General features: G+C 33.5%; 1 protein-coding gene across 2 annotated transcripts in view; it reads right to left on the bottom strand.

Moving 5' to 3' along the window:
* The window catches only part of LOC145684347 (phospholipid scramblase 2-like), a 360,612-nt gene that overhangs the window by 291,268 nt on the left and 55,090 nt on the right, over positions 1-14,254 (bottom strand). The window contains exon 8 of one of the 2 annotated variants that reach the window (XM_081756560.1): positions 13,797-13,958. The exons of the other annotated variant lie outside the window; for it this stretch is intronic. Within the exon in view, the coding sequence (XP_081612686.1) occupies positions 13,797-13,958 (162 nt within the window). The remainder of the gene's footprint in view (positions 1-13,796; positions 13,959-14,254) is intronic. 2 annotated transcript variants of the gene reach the window in all.

Here is a 14,254-nt window from a genome sequence, read left to right as displayed (position 1 = left end):
TTAGGAGTGCGGAAATCTCGCGTACAGACTTCTGACACAAGTGACACCTTATCACCTGACCACGTTCGAAGTCCGTGAGTTCCTCGGATCGCCCCATTCTGCTTTCTGACGATGTCTAATGACTACTAAGGTCGCTGATAATGAGTACCTGGGAGTAGGTGGAACCACAATGCACCTAATATGGAAAACTATGTTTTGGGGGTGTCCGGATACTTTTGATCAAATAGTGTATGTACGTTGTAGTATGCAGTAAAATGTTACTTTTGTCTACCTTTTATGGTTTGTTTCGTAAGGGAGTTACATCTATCAACCTACTATCTCTCCCTGTTGTGTGGCTCTTGCTCAATATATGCAGAACCAGTTGTTACTGAATTAGAATTATTCTAGAGATGACAATACTCTAAGGTTCAAAGTCTTTTATTTTCCCCTAAACGTAAGACAACCTTGATTTCTTTTACGAGGGGCAGCTATGTTGCAGTTCAAATATTTTAAAAAAATATTGTACAAATGGTATCACTTTAAAGACCAAAAACTCCTTTGTCTGCCAAATCAGATACAAATAAATGAAATATAATTGGATAGCTAGGGTTAGCTATTTTGATTCTTCAAAATACATGTCAACGAATATTAGATTTGATTAATCACACCTACAATTTTTAATATATTTACTCTAGTAAAAATAGTTATACAATGTGTATCGACATTACCGTACTCATTTTACTTGTATTAATATATGTATGTTTGTGACCGCTTGGGTGTTGGGTTCGAGACAAGTGCACTATTTGGTGGAGAAACGTCGTGTGTGTGGGTTTTCTCGGGGTTCTTCCATTTTCTCTCACTTTATTCATTAAACAATTTCCCTCATTGTCATCATGACCGTCCCATTTTGCCTACACAACATGATCGCTTAATGCACGATCAAAATATTTCATTTCTGTATTTCGGACTATTTACTCCGACACTAGTTTGGAAAAATTCTGCGGATGTTTCTGTTGAAAAAGCTATTATAATACATATTGTAATATTCTATATTTAATTCCAGAAAACTAGTCCGGAAATGTCTGAGACACCATATTATCATATATGTAAGAAGCAATCTTTGGAAATACTGGGTTGATTTTTAATATTTTGAATAGAATGTTAACTTAATACAAATTATGAATACACGCATTGTACAGCTACCAGAATAAGTATCTCCCTTACCTGAGTTCTCTAATTCTATTATTTGCTTGGGCTCCTTCGTGGCTAAGCATTTTGACTACGCACCTTTGGCGTGGGAGACACAGGTTCGTTACCTGGTAAGAGCTCATGTGAATCTGTGAGAGCTGTTCAGAATCCACGTTAATTAGTAGGTCCGGTTTCACATAAACTGGCTGTTGAAAGTTGCTTCAAATTCATAATCAACTCAACTAAACTGAACTCCATTACCTGTCCAGTACATTTCCAGCTGTAAAAAGAGTTTTTTCGGCACTGACAGCAGTTGGTAGAACTGAGCCAGGTGTTTATGCAGGCGAAATTGTAGAATAGGTGACTAACGAAACAGTTCTCCGTTCTAAGATGAATTTCTATGATTCGGATCGTGCTATCCAATGACACAATATATTTATCTCAATATTACCGTATATGTAATTAATTATTTCATTATACACTGTATGTTCAAAAAATAAAAAGGAATGGTCAATCATGAATCAGAAAATGCTTGAAAGTATATGAAAATATCAAATCTAGAACAACTGCACGAGATAAGTTTGTAAATAATTGCCTCCATTGACACGCCTCCTCATTCCAACATCTTTTCTTCCAGGAGAGAAGATATTGCTTGTCACACTGAATATTAACTAGTTAAAATCTTTTTATATGAGACTATACACAAGACACGTATGCTTGTATAAGGGGACGTTCCTTATGTAAGTGTCACAATGACTTACTCGAGAGTTTTGCTTTAACTCAAAAAACAGGTTATATAGATCTTCCTCAATGAGGAAAATATCACAAAACTTCTTCAGGTCAAGGTTGCCTCATCGTTTTTAACAATGGTGCCGATTTATATTACAATTTTCGTCAACGTAACTACTAATTTGCAGAAAAGAAAAGACGGTAGGCATTATTTTCGCATTCTTTGAATTGAATCTACACGTGTAGAAATAGAATGTTCTATGTTTATACTCATAAGTACTAGTTTATTTTCCTATTTTTAAATGAGGAATTTGTGGCGTAGTGATGAAGCAGGAAACTTCTATCACACAGACCCGGGTTCGAATTCCTTTGTGGTAATTATTATTTTTTATTGGAAGGTATTGTTTAGGTAATTGGTATTGTAATTGTGTCATATTATTATTATATTGCAAACTAGAATTGCAGTAGAATTGCAAACTAGAGACTTGGCTACGTATTTTCTATTTTATGAAAGTTTTGATTGTATTCTATTTTAATGTATTATGTATAACTTATGAGCACCACGTTCAACTATCGACCGACGGCTTGACTGATTTTCTCGGGATCATCAGGACAAGGCAACAATAAGGAGCAGATTCAACTATGCCTTGCGAAAAAAAAAAAACAATTATATGATGTGCCACCTGTGAAATGCGAAGTTGTGAGAAAAGCTTGTCAGCATTTGCTGGAAGTCTAATAAATGATATCAAGACAGTGATGACACATGGAGCAGAACAGTGTCTTATTAGAAATTACTATATATTGTAAGACATAAGCAAAGTGTTTACACTAAGATATTTATATGCTTTCTTTCATTAGATATTCCAATCTTAAAATATGAATAATATGAACATATGAAGAGCATATGCTGAAAACCCGCTCTGATTATGTAAATATTTTTTTAAAAAATGTAATCCTTGTGTGATGTTGATAACAAAAAATGTGACTTTTACGTAATACTGATAATCAACTACTGTATTGTATATGGGATATAAAAATGATTTGATAAAAAACTTTGATAATAAAATAGATACTACTTAAAATCAGAAATGGTTTTATAAATGTAGTTTAATTTTATTTCAATAATAATAATAATAATAATAATAATAATAATAATAATAATAATAATAATAATAATAATAAATCATAAAATGTCAACATATGAAATGTGTTCAAAATAAATTCCGCATAGAGTCATAAACAGCTATATAAAGAAATATATTGTGAGTGAGTGCCGCGCACACCTGTCGACCGCTCGTGTCACATATCAACACACAACCGTTCCCGGGTAAACAACATCTAAAATATCAGATTATCTGAAAATTGATGATTTATGGATATACTAGCGTCATTTGGATGAATGCAATTATTATGTTATGAATAGCTAAGAGATTGAGCTGCTTCTGTATTAACATTACTCTTTGTTTGGTTTTACAGATTTGACAACACATAGAAGATAGAAAGAAACCCTAAAATTGCATTTTCACCGTATTTATTGTTTTACTTCAGAAAAGGAAGAAAATCTGTGTAAAGTTTACGGCAACAATGCTCTACATAAACACCACTGCCAACGTTGGTTCACGATTTTCCGTGCTGGTGATTTTGATCTAAACGACGTTCTTCGATCAAGAATACCAAGAGATTTTGAGGGAACCAAATAAAGGAATTAATTGATTTTAACTACGTGAAAACTTAAATTGTTCATTTTTCTTCTTTATTCAAAAATGTTATTTCTTTTACAGCTCTCAGGCAAATTAAGTTCGTTGTTATGGGTATTACTATAAATTCCAGTATAAATTTTGGTAACAGTGAGTTATATCCTTTGTTATTTCTTTTTCAATATAGAAGACATTTCTTACGTATTTCCACATTTATATGTGTCTATGATATCTTATTGTTAAGTAACTTTTAACTCAATGTTTCAAAGATAGATGTTTCACTTAATTTCATTATCTTCTGTTGATGTTTCTAAATGTGAGAAAATTCTCATACCTCTTACAAATTCAAAGAGATTACTTTTGTTTAATGTGTTATCATTTTATTTTATTCCTCTTTCTATTAAGAGTGAGCGAAATCCTCTTGTTTTTATACAGAACATAGCTATTGTAGTTTCTTCTTTCGCATATACTCACATTCCTAGACAGAGATAAGACATTGACTCTCCATTCTATTCTTTCAAGTAAACAAGTCTCATAATGATCAATAACTTTGGTTTAGTCTTTCCTCTGGATTTTATGTGACTCAAGGAAAAAAAGTTTGGTATGCTTGGTAATCGATCCACGGACCACAAGATCTTCAGTCTAAGCTGCTGTCCAATAGTCCACGACGGACGATAGTCAGAAGATGGAAAGTAATTTGTTTGTTTCGAGAGACATACGCATTTGTTCTGGTTTCGTTACATCAACTCGTGTCGTGTCAATATTATTAGAGAGAATTTAGATAACTGACGTGAGTCAATCTTAGAATTTTACTCGTAATTTCGTCAATAAATTATTATTAACTCTAAACTTCATACAGAATTCATAAAGTATTAAAGGAACGACACAAATTGTAAATAGTGATCTCACTTGCAACTCTAGTCGCAGGAATGATTTTATTTAAGATGTCACCTCACCTTTCTACCTAGAAGAAGAAGGGTGAAACAAAATTCATTACTGTTACCACCTAACAAATGTTTATACTTAATTTCTTGTTGCTATAAAATGATAATTATGTCTGTAAATCCATAAACGCAATAATATTATTACGTTCATATGTAAACCTAAGAAACATCTGATATATCCTATCTCTTCTGCTCTATCAATAACTTCGACTATGTATCTTTTCTTTCCTTATTTTGTCATTCTATTATTATTATTATTATTATTATTATTATTATTATTATTATTATTATTATTATTATTATTATTATTATTATAAATAGACTGGTTTCGTCAGAAATCTATTACTTAAAATCTACTGCTCTATCTTGAAGTGTAGTGCTGTAGTCGCCAACTTACGAAGATTCTAAGCTACCGCACAGTTTTTAAATTATACTGGAAGCTACCAACCAAAAGAACTACTAGCTTTCTAAAAAGATTTAACATTTAATTTTTTTTTTACCTACAAACTTACATTTCAAGTTGAGCCAACAGGAGCGTTATCACGATCTACCAAAAGTGTTACGGCGAGTTGCTAGTAGCTCGCGATCGACTGTATGGCGAACACTGCTATAGAGCTTTGCCAACGATAACACACTAAGCACTGTTTGTAAAAAAAAAAAAAAAATAAACCGAAAAACGCTATTTACTAACTCATTATCCACGATTTAGACTGCAAGAAATGATAATATTTCTTTCCGTTTGTATGCCTGAGAAAGTGAAATGTATTTCTACACAACTTTTTTCTCTCGTATGACCAAATAATTTTAAAAAAATACTTTTTTCTGGTAAAGAAAACAAAACATATGGATTCAGCGAGATTATATCTGAGGACCCCATGAACGTGAGTCCACGCTGTTATCTATAACACCACCAAGATGCTGCTTACAACTGAAATAATACATTCAATCGTTTGTCGAGAGAAGCGAAATAATTTACATCAAATATTTTTCCTTGTTTTGTTTTTACAGCGTTTGCTCTTTATGTTTATTATACAAAACATAAAAAACATATATATTTTTCCTACGTTGTCCAATAATCTTGTTTTAACTAATTAAAAAGTACGAATCTACTAGCGAAATGATATGTGGTAATATGAAGTATTTTGTTTTCGTACCATCGACAGCATCAAGAGGCAGATGATACTATTCATGAAAAACATGGATTTAATAGCTTCACAAATAGTACAACAATGTGCTGAGAAACATTCGTGGTCCTCAAGGTGTTGTCTGTCACAAACGACATCAAAGGTAGGCAATCATCAGAGAAAGATTATGCTCTCAGTGCTGTGGAATTTTAAAGTAATCGTATTTTTGAGCTTCTACTTAGGAACAAAACAGTCGATTCTGGAGAGTTCTGTTGGTAATTTTACAGTTTGAAAGAAGCCATCATCCAGAAACGGCCAGAACTCGTTTGGTCCAGTTCCATCACGACAACTTGAAACAACACACAAGTTTGTCACTCGTCGAAAACCTTTGGAGCTTGTATGATATATACTGCTACACCCACCATACTCGCCCCACCTTCTACCGACAGACTTCCATTTACGTCGCTCTCTCCAACAGTTCTTGTGTGGTATAGCGTTCAATTCCGATTTGGCTGTATATCACCACCTTCTTTTTCTCTCATAAAGATAGGTCCTACTTTGAAAGAGAAATTCAGCAACTTGCTGAAAAATGGCACGTTATTCAACAATTGATTGAAATGTATTTTTCTGTTATGAAACACATGTTGTAAAACTTACACCAAATGCCTCATGACTTTTCAGACAAACTGGAAACAAAACTATCAGAATATGATTTAGTACTGTTTATAAGCATGGTGATTATCTTATCCTGAAAATGGAAATAGTATCCAGAACAAAACACTCAAAAACATACCGAGTAGCTTCGAGAACGGATGTTAGCCGTAGTGTCTTCCAAGCTCAATTGAGAAGGAAAGATGCCGCGACCTCAGATATTGTTATGTATCTTGGTAATCCAGTGCACTATATTGAAATGTATGTGGAATATTCCCATGTGTTAATTAAGCATTATCTATGTATATAAGAAGTCAAAATGAATGCAGATATAGAACGATGCTTATTGATATAATGGGCATAAATTATTATAGATCGTAAGATTTAACAACTTCAGTGTTCCGTAACAGACAAGCCATGAAATTTCCTTACACTAAGATGTACTCACTCTTACTATTCTTGGAATGAAACAATTAGTATTCGTATAGAGGTATAGACTTGGTTCTTCTTTGTAAGCGTGAACGAAGCGCAAGAGTAAGCAATTTGTCTCCATGAAATTTTTTAATGAGGTCACTTATTTCTTTTATAAAACACAGTATAATTTTATAGTTAATAACAATAGTAATAATAAAGGAATAAGTGAAATACCGGTTTCGCAAACAATATCTCAAAACAATCAATAATGTAACTGATACGACGGGATTGAAAACTGGGTGTATGCGAAAGGAGTTTCCTGTTTTACCACAACGCTACAAATTTATCATCCAAAAACAGGAAAGTATACTAGTACATACAGACGATAAGCATATACGGATTTCTATTTCTACACCTGTTGACACAATTCAAAGACTGCGAAAAAGAATATCTGCTGTATGTTCTCCTTTCAATATTAGAAGTTAAGTACCGTAATGTTAATTAGGACTATTATTAACAATGATAATGGAGCCTCATCTTGAGGAACATTTCGTGATAGTTTCCTCGTTGAGGAAAGTCTATATAACTTGTTTTTTGAATTAAAGAACGAAATCTCGAATTGTCATTGTTACACTCACATAAGCAACGTCTCCTTATTCGATCATTAGTATCTTGTGTGTAACCTTCCATGAAACAATTTTAACTAGCTTATAGTTTAATTGGGGGATGAAATGACGCGGTAGATAAGTGGTTAGCGCATTGAACTTTCATTCGGGAGACCAGGGTTAAAATCCTCGCGATGTTCAAACTTTTTGAAATGTTTCCATTTCAGTTTCAATGCATATTCTGTGTGACAAGCAACCTTCTCCACTCCAGAAAGAAAAAAGATGTTGGAATGAGGAGAATTACAGATAGTCTGGTCTGTTAAGGATAGGATCGTGACAGACCGGACACAAGTATGAAACTTGGCAGACTAAAAGTACTTCGGTATTCAATTCGTTTTAGGGTCGGGTGCCAAAATTTTATGGCCACCATTTTGAAATATGCCACCATATTGGATGTTATGTAAAGTTCTCTTAAAAGATCATTATCTCGGTAATCAATGGTCCGATTTTGATGATTCTTTTTTTTTAAATTATAAGTTAAGCCCGAATTTAATCGATTATAACAGTAATAAAGTCAAGGTAATATGATAAAAACGAGAAAAATAGAAATATTTAAAATTTTATGAAACATATTTACATATGAATGAGTTTTTCTCCAAAATGGTCCATTTTATGAAAACATGCACCCTATAACGTTTGAAAGAGCATAAAAAGAGTTTTAGTTTGTTGTATAATACGTTAAAATGCGATGAGAAATAGTCGAAATATAAGTCTTGAAAACAAACCCAATGCAAATAGAAAATCTGCGTAATCGGCCAACTTTCTGAAATTTAGCGGTGTCTGGCAGAAATTTTTTATCATTAAATTATCTAGTTATTATTCTTGTCATAATTACTTAATAATAACTACGTTTAATCATTACTTAGTATTGTTATGGGAGTTTTCATTGCAGCAGTTCTATGTAAACATGAACATTTTTTTCATAATATTGGTTATTGTAATGTAACCGTGAACACATTAAAAGTGTATTGTGCCTTTTAAGTTGAAAAATATCATTCCTTGCAGTATTTGAAATAATATGTTTATTAAGTGTTTTCTATGCGATTCGTGTTCAGAATTCCTGAGGATCTATAAAGATTTCAATAACTTAGAAGAAATCTGTGAAACTTGTCATTGGAAAAGAAGAATTAGTAAACACACTAATTGACAATGCAGCGAAGTGGCATAAACAGTGCAGACTGAAATTTATTGTCTCAAAACTAAAAAGAGAAATCGCAAAAGAATAGAAAACAAAAAGTAAACAGAAATCAACAGAAAATAATGAACCAAATCGTAAGAGGAGAAATGAAAATAGAGGAAACGTAATTCCACCGGTTTATATTTTTTGTAATTCTGGGAAAGGGGTTAGAAGAAACTGTCACATTTGACAAAAATCTTAAGGAAATGGCTTAATAATTACAGGATATATTTCTGCTTTGAAAACTTTCCGGAGGAGACTTGGTAGCAATAGAGGCTACATACCATATACAGTGCTTATGGATGTATAAAAATAGGTACAGAAGTTGGAAAAGGGAGAACAGATCTTTAAATGAAACCGAAAGTCAAGATGATGATGTTTTAGAATTTCGTGTGTTTGCTGAACTCATAGATCACTTGGAATGTAAAATAGAAGATGTTCATTTCATTTTCAATTTGTCAGAGCTGCACAGTCTATATAAAAACAACTTGAGAGCGGTAGGTTTATCAAAAGCAGTGAATAAAACAAGACTAAAGAACAAAATTATCGTTCATTTTATTTCTGATTGTACTAAACAGTGATGGCAAAATATTTTTTTGGTATTTAAAGAAAGGACGCTAGAAATTATTCAAGGATTTCATGTCTAAACGATCAAATGAAGAGAGAGTTTTGCCTTCTCAATGTGTTCAAAGTCTTTAAGAAGAAATATGATAAACTGGCAGTGCCAAACATTTTCAGGATACTTTACAGAAAACTGTCAAGATGAAAGTGTTCCAGAAAGTCTAAAGAATTTCGTTCAATTGCTGCTGTATGGATCTAACATAGAAAAAAAAATTCTATAACATATTGTCAAACTGCCCTAACAATAAGACAATTAATATATTTTAAGAACAGAAGATTAGCACCACGAAAAAAAGGCACAACATATCTCATGAACCGCCGCTTCCACTGTATGTAGGTTTACAGGTACACACTCTTACTTGGTAGGAAAAAGATTGTCAGTAATTTGCATAACTTAGACGTTTTAGTAACATATAATCGTGTGATCCAAATTGAAGATCAAATAGCAGCAGTAACATGCAGGCGTTACAAATTAGAGGGTCTTGTGTGCCCCTTTCCATTAATGACTAATGTGTACACCATCGGTGCATTGGACAATTTAGACCACAACACATCATCAACTTCTTCGACAGGATCTTTCCATGGAACAAGTATTAGCGTATTCCAATTGCCTTCCGATTCCGACCATGGTTTACCCCCAATGCGAATTGAAGTTTCTTCATCAGTATAAGATTACTTATTACCAGATATTTATGTTATTGTGCCATCAGTATCATCATGTTGACAAACTGCAAGTTCCTATTACTGTTCAAGAACAAATACGGTCAGGGCTCGAAGAAGCACTTTAGACAGAGAGGTGGTGGATTGAAAGAAATTCTCCGCTAGGTGAAAATAAATGCTTGTGGACAGAGTATCATTTGACTCAATCAGGAAGTGTACGTTCTATTAAAGGTACCAATGTCATGTTGCCAATTTTTACTGAGAAGCGGAGTCTCTTTCAATGGTGAAGCATGGTATGTCTATCATAAAGAAAATTACTGATCGATGTAATCCTAATCAAATACGGGTTATTTTCTTTGAGCAACCTCTCTTTGCAATAGCAAAACAAATAAAGTGGAGATGGTCCGATTCATACTATGGAGAAGTTCTATGGTTATGTTTGGTGGACTACAAATAGAAATGACCCTTTGAAGAGTGTTAGACCACATACTAAATGGTACTGGATGGACATCGTCCTTAGCTAAGGCCGGAGTAGCAGGTTCAGAGTCAGCTGATCCACTCCTGGACTGCTCACACTTAATCAGAACCAGAAGAGCACAGCAGAAACCAGCTGTAGTTCTAGGCTTTCTTCAAATGATAGAGTTTCATACAGAACAAGAGTTCAGAAACTGTAAACAAGAATTCCAACAGTGGAGGGAAGGAATGATATAGAAAATATCTATGTTTTGATATTGGGATCTTGTACTGGAATTGGCACTTCTAATTTCGATATTTGTTAGAGTTCACCGACAAAGTAACTTCCTATTATATGTAACTGTGTTGGAGCGTCTTTTGCCTCTATCTGTGCATCTCAGGGACATGAAGAGTTTAAATGAAGAAAAGGCAGAATTTAAGAGAACTGGGTGTTTTCAAAAACTAACCAAAAGTTTTGTTTCATGCCGTTCGACCAAAATAACACAAGTGTTAGAGACTCCAGTGGACCATTACTAAAAGTCCACGTGCTTTTCAACGATGGATGGATGCTCACTGCTCCTGAGTTATGCAGACCCACAAAAGAATCTGAGGATGCTGCACACATTGAGGAAATAATTAACGAAAATTATGTTGGAAGTGATGTAAGTTTTACGAATCTTTGTCAAACATTGCATGACACAATTTCCTATTTTAGATACGTAACAGGTAATGAATCTATCATCACATGCGTATGCCTTACAGGATCTTCAGAAACTGTTGCAGAAAGAGAAGTGATTAGTAAAAGCCAATATGAAGAGTATGTCAACTCGGTGTTTGTAAAACGAAGCAAGTCAATTTAGTCTCCTATAAAAAGGAATAGTTTTTTGTCTTGAGAAAACTTATCCTAACAGAAGATAAATGAATTGAGAAATGATTACAGTTTGTTCAGTGGGCTGTATATGTCATGCAAACCGCGTGACGTGCAAGACTTTTTCCTAATGAAAATCGTAGTTGGCTATCATCATTGATCACGAGAAACTTTTACTCTCGTCAAACAAGTCTGAACTACTCAATGTTTTCAAGTCCAGAAAGCTTCGGCTGGGTGAAAGAAGGTGGATTGTGGAAGCCGTTATGGATGATCAAACCAGAAGTTTCTAAAAGTTCAAGAGAATTTATAAAGTATGGCAGCAAAGCTCTTCCTCTTTGCACAAAACAGTGCGTATATTCAACGAATGGAGTTCAATATACAGATCTTTGTTGCTGCGGAAGATCCTGTGATGAACAGCAATGTGACTAAGAAGTATTTTTTCTTTGTGGAATAGGCGATTGGATGTTATCAATTTTTGGTCTTTGTTAGCATTTTGATTTGGAATATTCAGTTTTTCAGTAGCTATTTATTATATTTGAAAGAGACAAATTTAAAAATTGACATATATACAAAGACGTATTTATGATGTGACTTTTTATTGTATTACATAATAAAATTTATATGAATAGTATAATGTTCATTTAATAACAATAGCAATAATGCAAATAATATTGATTTGAATAACAATTTACAAAAGTGGAGAAAAAATATTAATTTGCCAGGTTCCGAACATGCTTATTACCACATAACATCAAGATTCGTCTTGTTGATTCTCTGCACACTCTTTGTATTCTATTGTATTGATTTCTTAATTTAACTATATTTCGGTTATTTTAACGTATTATACATCAAATTGAAGTTCTTTATATGCTCTTTCAAATGTTGTAGGGTACATGCTTTTATAAAATGGACCATTTGGGAGAAAAACTAATTCATATGTAAATATGTTTCATAAAATCTTAAATATTTCTATTTTTCTCGTTTTGTCACATTTCCTTGTCTTCATTACTGTTATAATCGATTACATTCGGGCTTAACTTATAATTTAGAAAAAGAATCATCAAAATCGGACCATTGGTTACCGAGATAAAGATCTTTTAAGAAAACATTACATTAAATCCAATATGGCGGCATATTTCAAAATGGCGGCCATAAAATTTTGGCACACAACCATAAAACGAATTGAATACCGAAGTACTTTCAGTCTGCCAAGTTTCATACTTGTGTCCGGTCTGTCACGATCCGAGCCTTTTTTGTTGTTAAGAGACCAGACTAAGAAGATGGAGGCAATGATTTACAAACTGATTTCCTGTGGTTGTTTTAAGTTTTATATTTTCAGCTACTTTCAAGCACTTTCTGATTCATGTGTACTCAGTGTTTCTTTATTGCTTTGGACATACAGTAATGAAATAATGAAATAACTCATTAAACACACAACAATATTAAGATTAATATATGGTGCTCATTGGACAACACGATCCGAACCATAGACGTTCATCACAGAATGGAAAACTGGTTCGTGCGTCATCTGTTCACAATTTTACTTGCATAAAGATTTGACATAGTACTACCCAGTCCTTGTGAGGAAATGTTACATGTAAGTTGGATTGCATTTGTCCAGGCATTTTACAAACTACGAACAATCTCGGAGGTTAGTAATGGAATTAGAGCACTCAGGGGTGTAGATAATTAGGCTAGTGAGTGTACAACAGTGAAAAACATATGCCGTAATTTCATCGGCATAATTGCATGACTTTCTACAAACATTCCATGAATGCTAAATGGACCAATACATATTTAGTTTACTGTAACAATGTATAGAATAATTAATAATTATGTGAGTAACGAACAATATGTTTTTGATTTGCGCCGGGTTCGAACGTAGGACCCTTGGATCGTAAGCCACGATTCTACCTATGTAGCCACGGTGCCAGTGTTGACATAGTACTACCAAGTCCTTGTGAGGAAATGTTACATGTAAGTTGGATTGCATTTGTCCAGGCATTTTACAAACTACGAACAATCTTGGAGGTTAGTAATGGAATTAGAGCACTCAGGGGTGTAGATAATTAGGCTAGTGAGTGTACAACAGTAAAAAATATTCATAAGAAATTGATTCTAATTTTTTTTCTAAAAAGGGTGCAAAAAGGAATAATAAATGTTTGGTATAATATAGTCTTGTGCATTTTTAACTACATTTGTATTTAAGCTTTTCAAATTAAACATACCTGCTGCTTCATCGTGTTTTAATCTACCCATATCACGGATAGTACGTATAGTGCAATATTTTTGTTGAAAGAATCCCGGTGTATTATGAGTTATTTTGATCAACTTTCCAAACATTGGTCACAATTGTTCCAACCTCAGCACAAATTAAAATAAGGAATCATTTGATATTTTAACAATTCCGTTTTTCTATCTACAATAAACATTTTGAACTCTCGCCCAAAACCGCCGTAATATATATCCACTTCTCTATTTCATATAACATCACCTCTCTCAATATGTGAACCCCCAAGCCATTGCAGGTCTTTCACACTCTAGCGTTATGCCGCTGTCTATATCTGATACTAAATATTTATTGTGTTTTTAAAAAAATATAATCACAAAATTACTTATTACTTACAATTAAGAAGCACGCTCCAAGCATGGTTGCTTTCATCCTGACATCCAAATCCACAGGAAAAGAAATCCCGAAGTTATCAGCATCCGTAAAAAGCTCCTTCGCAAACCCAGACCACTCTTTACATATTTTCCCTACCTTCGCCTCACCATCGATAGACACTACCTGAAACCAGGCAAAATAATGTTATTTCTTAGTATAGTACATAAAGAATCAAAGAATGTGTTAATAAGTACAATGAAAAAGTATGGAAATAGCTTAGCACTTGTACAAGTGTTCAACCACTCTTTACATATTTCTAATATTTGGTTTCCATAATTGACACAGTCGTTTGGGGAACCTGACTTGGTCACACAATTGATTCTCATTTTGTGATTCAAATAGCATCTCCAAGAGTAAAGCTGACGAATATCAAGTAAAATCTGAGTTCTGCAATTCATAGTGTGTTTCAATAACGGGTA

The sequence above is a fragment of the Thermobia domestica genome, chromosome 4, assembly GCF_964235325.1.
Source record: "Thermobia domestica chromosome 4, izTheDome1.hap1.1, whole genome shotgun sequence".
Classification (NCBI taxonomy): domain Eukaryota; kingdom Metazoa; phylum Arthropoda; class Insecta; order Zygentoma; family Lepismatidae; genus Thermobia; species Thermobia domestica.
This window is presented reverse-complemented; position numbering and strand designations above follow the sequence as displayed.